General features: G+C 30.1%; 1 protein-coding gene across 1 annotated transcript; it reads left to right on the top strand.

Moving 5' to 3' along the window:
* Positions 1-381: 381 nt before the first annotated feature.
* On the top strand, positions 382-2,835 carry LOC101497284 (sugar carrier protein C-like). Its single transcript, XM_004515630.4, has 4 exons — positions 382-663; positions 912-1,237; positions 1,457-2,086; positions 2,182-2,835. Exons 1-4 carry the CDS (start codon positions 537-539, stop codon positions 2,626-2,628), a joined length of 1,530 nt encoding a protein of 509 aa, XP_004515687.1. The 5' UTR covers positions 382-536; the 3' UTR covers positions 2,629-2,835.
* The last annotated feature ends 5,779 nt before the right edge of the window (positions 2,836-8,614 follow it).

Below are 8,614 nucleotides of genomic sequence, written 5' to 3'. Positions count from 1 at the left end.
AAAATTAAATTTGACATTATATTAATTTATTTCTATTTTCAAATATATATATATATAAATAATTTTATCTTATAATAATTTGATATTTAAAAATAAATAATAAAGAAGTGTAAATATTCTTCTAACCATTTCTAGAAAGAAAGAAAAAATGGTTCTTGTAACAACATCCGAACAAAAAGGGAAAGATAACAAACAAAATAAAACTTAAAGATGTAATCCAGTCCATCTCAACAAAAAATAAAAAGTTGTCAGCCAACAAATTAAAACGATAAAATAAGAAAATACAACAATGTTGTACAAAAAAATAAAAAACAAGAATATACAAAATAGTTTAATATATATGTTCTGAACAGAACAGATCCATTCCAACACTTTTGTTAAAACCAGTGGGTAGATAAAAAAGACAGATACATGAACTACTATAAATAGTGTCATTGAATCAAGGTTTCATCTTTTTGCTGTAATGCTTATCTAGTCTTCACTTTATATAAATAAGTATAAATATATCTATAAATCTTATTGAGTTAAAGGCAATAATGACTAAGCAAGCAATCATGGATGTTCCAACAAAGTATCCAGGAAAACTTACCTTTAGGGTGGTTATCACTTGCATCATGGCAGCAAGTGGTGGATTAATCTTTGGTTATGACCATGGTGTATCAGGTAATTAATTTCCATCGTTTTTTTTTTTTACAAAGTTTCCATTGTTTGTTAATAATTTTTGGTTTCATGATAATGTGTTTTTGAATTAATAAGCCCTTGTTTTAATTTGAAAATGGGGTTTTGATATCTGGGTTTTGTTGTTAATATCTCTTAATTTTGGTTTTGTTATAATCTTGGAAACAATGTAGCTTTTTGATGCATATGTTATGATTGATGAAATTTGTGTCATACTTTGTTGATTTTTTTAGGTGGTGTTACTTCAATGGATTCCTTCTTGAAACGTTTCTTTCCATCTGTTTATGAAAAGGAATCAAATGTGAAACCTTCTTCAAACCAATACTGCAAATTCAACAGTCAGATATTGACACTGTTTACATCTTCTCTTTATCTAAGTGCTCTTGTTGCTGGTCTTGGTGCATCCAACATAACAAGAATGCTTGGTAGGCGTGCAACTATGATTATGGGTGGATTGTTCTTTGTCTCAGGTGCATTACTCAATGGATTAGCCATGGACATTTGGATGCTTATTGTTGGAAGGTTGTTGCTTGGTTTTGGCATTGGATGTGCCAATCAGGTACATTTTCTTTAGATTTCAACTCTTTATGTTGTCTTTTTTACGCGTCAGACAAAAAAATTAATGACAGTTTGACATGTGTCAGTTCTTCGGATCGTTAGTTTATTTGTAGTAGACAGACAGATAAATTGATAAATAGATGGAATGATTGTGTCAAGCTATGATTGTAAATTTATAATCTTATGCTAACCAATTGATACTTTTTTTGTACATTTGCAGTCAGTTCCAATCTATGTCTCAGAAATGGCACCTTATAAATACAGAGGAGCACTAAACATGTGTTTCCAATTGTCAATTACTATAGGCATTTTTTCAGCCAATCTTTTCAACTACTATTTTTCCAAGATACTTAATGGTGAGGGATGGCGATTAAGCTTGGGGCTTGGTGCGGTACCTGCATTGATTTTTGTTGTAGGATCATTTTGTCTTCCTGATTCGCCAAACTCACTTGTCACACGCGGTCGTCATGAAGATGCAAGAAAGGAGCTCGTGAAAATTCGTGGCACAGATGATGTTGATGCAGAGTTTAGAGATATTGTTGCTGCTAGTGAGGCCTCGGCTAAAGTCACACACCCTTGGAAAACCTTGTTGGAGAGAAAATATAGGCCACAACTTGTTTTCGCAGTGTTGATTCCTTTCTTTCAGCAATTCACTGGCTTGAATGTGATCACATTCTATGCTCCTATTTTGTTCAGAACAATTGGCTTTGGAAGCCAAGCTTCTCTCATGTCTGCCGCGATCATCGGAAGTTTTAAGCCCATTTCCACCTTGATTTCAATCTTCGTTGTAGATAAATTTGGAAGACGCGCTCTTTTCCTCGAGGGTGGTGTGCAAATGTTGATTTGTCAGGTACATGTGTTCTTCACATTTTCGCCGCAAAAACCTCTTTTCGCTTCATTGTTTTTAATCCGTGTTTCTCAATTTTATGTTTGTTTTCTCAACAGATTATCATGGCAATTGCTATTGCTGTCACATTTGGAACAAGTGGGAACCCAGGAACACTTCCTAAATGGTATGCAATTGTTGTTGTAGGTGTGATATGCGTATATGTTTCGGGTTACGCATGGTCTTGGGGTCCTCTGGGATGGTTAATACCGAGCGAAATTTTTCCTCTTGAAATTCGATCTGCCGCTCAGAGTATCACAGTTTCTGTGAATATGATCAGCACTTTTTTCATAGCTCAATTCTTCACATCAATGCTTTGTCACTTCAAGTTTGGTTTATTCATTTTCTTTGGTTGCTTTGTGGTCATAATGACCATAGTCATCTACAAGTTTTTGCCAGAAACAAAGGGTATCCCACTTGAGGAAATGAATATGGTTTGGCAGAAACACCCTTTCTGGGGCAAATTTTTGGAGTCAGAAAATAGGATACAAACTGGCAAGGCATAAACTAATTGTTAAATGTTAGTTTATGTGTGTTGTGACTTGTGAGTAGAAAAATATCCCACTTGGAATTTTTATAATACTGAAAAACCAATTGGTACTTTATGTCATCCATTTGACAAGATATATAGTAAATATAATCATGTCACACTTACAGTTACTATCAGTTATTTATTTGTTTGCTATGTGGAGTAGTAGTCTTGCACTTTTATATTTTAACTTTTTCAGTATCTACCTCTTTTTTAAGGAAGTTAGGTTTATGAGTTTTGAATTTGTTTATAATATTAGTATTCTTTCTTTATTTTGGAAACAATTTATTAGTAGTTATAGTTTCACAATCAAGACATAGATGTAATATCTGGTCAGTACTCTTTCTCAAGATAAATTTATAGTTTCTTAGTAATTAAAAAGTTTTGGACCTTCTAATGCAAATAATTGAATGAAAATATTTTGACCTTTTTCGTGCAAATAATTGAATTAATATGCTGTGAAACTTTTTAACTTTTAATGGAAATAATTGATTAAAAATGTTTTGAACTTTTTTAGTGCAAGTAATAAAAAAAAACATATTCCTTGATTAATGGGAAAAATGTTTTGGAATAGTAATGAAAATGAGATTGCATATGCTAACATGTATCACGAGAATGAATCAAAAAGAGCGTTCAATCTAGATTATAATATTGAATGCATGAAATTTTTGGAATGAGTAAAAGTATTCTTTATGCAAACGAAAGTTTAGATCAATATATAAAAAAACATGAATTAGATGGCCAAAGTACAATTGATAAAAACTTTGGAATAAAAAATTGGAAGAGGAAAAACATGGTTTACAACGAGTGTCAGTGATGAATGAAGGAGTTGCGGCGAACTGAAGAAATAGAGTCACAAAGAGGCAACATCGACATTGGGAGATGCGAGAAAAAGGGAAAGTCAGAAACACGGGGTCACGAAGAGAGCGAGAGGCGCACAGTACGCAAGTGAGCGATCGAGAAAGGGGGATGAAATACTTTCTTCAAATACTAAAACTGCAAATTAGGAAAAGGTTTATGATCGAATTCGTAAAAGGGGTTTTCTTTTTGTTTAATTAGTTTTAAGTTTTTTTTTATTTGAAATGTTTTATTTAATTTTAATTTTAAATTTTTGTAATAAAATTAATTATACCTTAATTAATTAAAATTAATTCTAAAGTTTTTAGATCCCGTAAAAAACTAGAAGTAATATTGTAATTAACTATACGTGGTACAATGAATTTAACCAACACGAATTTTCATTATATTTGTGTGATTAAATAGAATAAAATTTCAAACTATTTTTATAATTTGTCCATAAATAAAAAAATTAGTTTATAATGAAGTGTGATTTGTGTGTGCAAATAATTAAAGATAAAGAATATAAAGATCACACACAAAAGTATACTGGTTCACTCCACTCGGACTAGTCATGTCCTCAAACCTGTGAGATTTTTACTATTTGCTTCAGAACTAAGAATGTTCTCCTTCACACCTTTTCTCTTGATCAAACATAGATCAATTACAATCTTCACATTTCAACCTATAAAGGATTTTTACAATCACCTTTTAACCTTGGAAGGGTTTTTACAAACACACTCAATCATACATAAAAGATAGACTTGAGTTACAAATGATGTGTATGAAAAAGTGTTTGGGATCTTGAAACTTCTCAACACTTGTTTGAGATAAATGAAAGACAAATTCAGTAAATAACGATCCAAAGATATTGTAAATAGAGATGGAGTTTGCTTGAAGAGTTTTTTGACTTGTTATTACATGAACAAGTGTTGGTAGATTTGTAAATTGAACTTTTGCTTTCATCTTCCATTTGATCTTCAATTTATAGATGATAAAAGACTTTGAATATTCAGTTTAAACTGAATACATTTGTTGGACACACTTCCCAAGTGTTAGATATATTTTAAAGCAATTAAACATGTTTATATTGTTGTCTAGAACGATCTTGACAATCAGAAAACGTTCTTGCTTTTGGGTTTGATGGAAAACATGAATGAGTGAGTGAATGGGCTGTGAAATGTCAGTTTTGTATTGTTTCCAATCAAAATTATGCAGAGCTTTATGCAGAATATATATTGTAAGTACAATGTACTTGTGTCCTTGCTCACAACTCATCAATTTGGAGATCAATCTAGAGGTTGTTTTTCTTCTTTGGACATTCAGCTCGAGTTATGGGTTTCACCATTGATTTAAGCAGTCTTGATACTCTTTAATACGTGGTTTGGACTGTGGAAAATTGTAAGTTTTAATTATGTCTTTAAAAGAGAATAATCATAATGTTCTTTTGTAAAACTAGAATATTTTTCGTTTCTGTTTTTTCTGTTTTGTATGAGTTCTGGATTTTGACGGATGTTGTGTATCATGCTTTTTATCTTTGTACATGTGTTTCTTTTTGTAGTGATGAAGTGTTTGGTATTTCTGCCCTTGCTATCTTTTTTAATCATTTGATATTACTTTTTGTTCTTGATGTTTTGATTTGCCTTTGTTGATCCTCTTTGAACGAATTTGTCCAAAACAATCTTGTTGTATAATTATGTTCTTTCATTTTGAAAAATGGTTTATTTATAATGAAGGTTGATATATTTTTTAACCTAGAATGATCTTTGATTAATGAAATCTTGTTCCAGAATGTTCTTAGACTGAATGTTGTGAAAACCATAATGATCTCCGTTTTTCTGTTTAATAACCAAAACAATCTTGCTTTCTCATATTTGTGTTTTTAATAAACCAGAATGATCTTCTTTTTTCCAGAATGATCTTGTCATCAATTTTTATGCACTTTGATGAAGTGAATGGCTTATTGCTTGTTTACTTATGCAATTCATACTCCTTAAATAAAACTCAACTGCAATCATTAGTAGATCACCATTCATAAAACTTAATTATTTATTTTATAAGATTTATTGTCATTAAAACATAAATCAAAAAGGTTTTTTTTTTTTTCTCAACAGAGATATCTTATGTCATTGGCATTAAGATCAATAGAGATAGACCTAGACGTGCTTTATGTCATTGGCATTACATGTTTATTTTTTAAGGAAATTTAAGAATTGACTTTTTTGGATCAAGTGAGAAAATGTAATAATTTTATCATAAAAATTGTATTAAGTGATTCAAACTATTGGAAAACTCACTTGGGGGAGGTTAATGAGTTAAACATATGAAATACTATAGCCTAATGGTAGTGGTTCATAAATGTTGCATATGAAAGGTCATAGCTTTCATGTACATTATGATAGTGACAATAGATATTCAATACACTCTTGATGGAAAAATGTCAATAAATAGGTTATGGGTCTCTAAGCTTCTCACACAATTTTTCTATATACACTATCTAGGAAGTGTACAAGTTCAGAAGAACCAATGACGTAAAAAATTTAAAGCTCTTCTCCTTTGCAAAAGTTGCTAGAGGTAATTATTTTAAGGATAAATTTATTTCGCATTAAGTGACTAACATTTTATGTTTTTTCTTCCGAAAAGTATAGAGATGCTAGTAAATTTCTTACACTTGGTTTCAAAACCATATTTATCTCTGCCTTGTTGGTTCTTTGGTCTTTTTAAGGTTTTATTTTCTATGTTCTTTAAAGGTTTTATTTTCCATTTATATGTGTGTATATTTTAAAAGATTTTAGTTAATATTAGGTTTTTATGAGCATGGAAGAGAAAAGCAAGATGACATGTTTAGAAAAATTATTGTTATTTTATACCCTCATTATTAATAATTATAGACTAACATTTGTTATTTATTTCTCAGGATAGGCATGAAAAACCAACAAAATTGATTCAACAAATTGATGGAAATTACAATTTCATCAATTTTTATTTGTAATATTATCATAGTCATTTGAAAGGGAATCATAATTCCATCCCCGTAATTTGTATTGGTTTGTCATATAAAATGCTAAGATATTGTTGTATGCTTAATAACATCTGAAAATTTGAATTTGTAGTTGATTCATATATAATGACCAAATTGAAATGGAGAACTCCATTATAGAAATGGAGAACTCAGTTATAAAAATGGAGAATTCAGTTATAGAAAAATAACAAATATGTTTAAATGAACAAAAAAATTCAAAGTTTATGAAATGGGTGTAATAATTGCCATCAAAATGGATAAAAAAAATGGCCCAAAAATTGGGTATCACAGAATAAACAAAAAAAAAATCAATTGGGCTGGATATTTTGAATGGTCAATGATTGGCCCAAACCAAATTTATCCACCCGTTTTACCTGGAAATCCGTGAACCTGCTACCTGTCCAAACCGAGTCAATGGGCGGACTGCATTGGATCTATTTCAATCATCCGTGGTATGGGCCGGTTATTGTTTTTGGATCCGAACCCGCCCAAACCGACCCAATGTCCACCCCTATCGCCTACTACTTTCATATGGCACACTTTTGATACCTTTCTTTTCTTTTTCCTTTTCTTTTTCTTTTTGTTACAAAAGCACTATTAGAAAATTGAGTTTTTAATACAGTGAGTTAAGTCGTTTATGTGTCATCATACTTAATAAATGAGACGGAAGTATGATTAAGTCAGTTGTCTACGTAAACGAGTTAAGAAAATAAGGCGGTCTCAATTTTGTAAATAGATGAAACACGTTTAACTCGGTTACTTATATAAACGACTTAATAAAATGAGGCGGTGACAAATGTAAAGAATATAAAATATGTCGTGCAATGTTTTATCTTCCACCGCAGTTACCACTAACCACGTACAACGTTTTATCTTCCACTTTATTAACCATTATATTATAAACTTTCTCTATTCTCTAACATTATTTGCAATTATATTTACTGTTTTTATTCTATAGACTTCTTTACATCCATACCCCAACTCAGTTTATGTTTCATCTCCGACCTTCTTCATATCCATCGCAGCCATTTAAGATATGGTTGTTTAAGATATTGAATAATATATTTATGAATAATTTTTTTATAATTTTCTACTCTGTTTATATATAACAATACTTTTGATTACAACTTTTCTTGTTAGTTGTTACAACTTTTCTTAAATTTTTACATTAAAAAAGTATTTATTTTCTATGTTGGCATAATGATTAACTACAATATAACCCGCGCGTTGCGCGGAATATGTATACTTCATCATATTAGTAGTTGTGAATAAGATTTTAATATTTCAAAAAATAATATAATCTATTTATTTAGTTTGTAGAGTATTTTTTTCAAGTGAATTTATTTGAGTAATTATTATATATGAGTTGGCAAATACACATTTGAAAATATGTAAAATGTTTTGCATAGTGAAGATCATCCTACAAATAAAATTCATAAATTATATTTAGTGTTAAAAGTCTTAAAAGTATTTTAATAAATATTAATATATGTAATTATCTACCACAAAATCAAATTAATCATGCTCTTTTTTTGTTGTCAAATCTAAATTTATTGTCAAAATATTGTTAGAAAATTATAAAAATGAGTTTGTCATTTAATATTCATTTCATTACAATCATGTCAAAGAAGTAAAAAATCTAAATTCCAATATTTTAAGTATGAGACTTCTATACAACATGATTTGAGAATTTTCACAAACAACTCGTATGTATGGTTGAGTAAAGGTAAAACATATGTAGAAACTTAAAATTGGTAGTATTTTAAAAAAAATTGACAATATAAAACATCTCCGTAAAAAAACCACAAATACTTTTTTAATATAAATGGTACATAGTTTTCTCTCGAATACACAATACTAACACTCATATAAAGCTAAATGTGGACAATCTTCTTTGTCTTTTGAGGAGCCAATACACTTTCATGTCATAAATGAGTTAAAATATGTCTGCAAAAACAATCACTACGCGAAAAAATGGATTTTACAGCGCTTTTTTTAAGCCATTTACAGCGCTTTTTCAAAAAAATAAGCGCTGTGGAAACGAGCGCTGTAAATGATACAACAGCGCTTTTAAAAAAGCGCTATAAAACATGTAAATACAACG

Source organism: Cicer arietinum, chromosome 2, assembly GCF_000331145.2.
Source record: "Cicer arietinum cultivar CDC Frontier isolate Library 1 chromosome 2, Cicar.CDCFrontier_v2.0, whole genome shotgun sequence".
NCBI classification, from domain to species: domain Eukaryota; kingdom Viridiplantae; phylum Streptophyta; class Magnoliopsida; order Fabales; family Fabaceae; genus Cicer; species Cicer arietinum.
Note: the sequence above shows the minus strand (reverse complement) of the source record. Positions and strands in the feature narration are given on the sequence as shown.

Excerpts from the sequence above, each read along its gene's own strand:
- LOC101497284 (XM_004515630.4), top strand. The coding sequence starts at position 537 with ATGACTAAGCAAGCAATCATGGATGTTCCAACAAAGTATCCAGGAAAA. Across the intron at positions 1,238-1,456 it reads GCATTGGATGTGCCAATCAG|TCAGTTCCAATCTATGTCTC; the intron begins GTACATTTTCTT and ends GTACATTTGCAG. Across the intron at positions 2,087-2,181 it reads TGCAAATGTTGATTTGTCAG|ATTATCATGGCAATTGCTAT; the intron begins GTACATGTGTTC and ends TTTTCTCAACAG.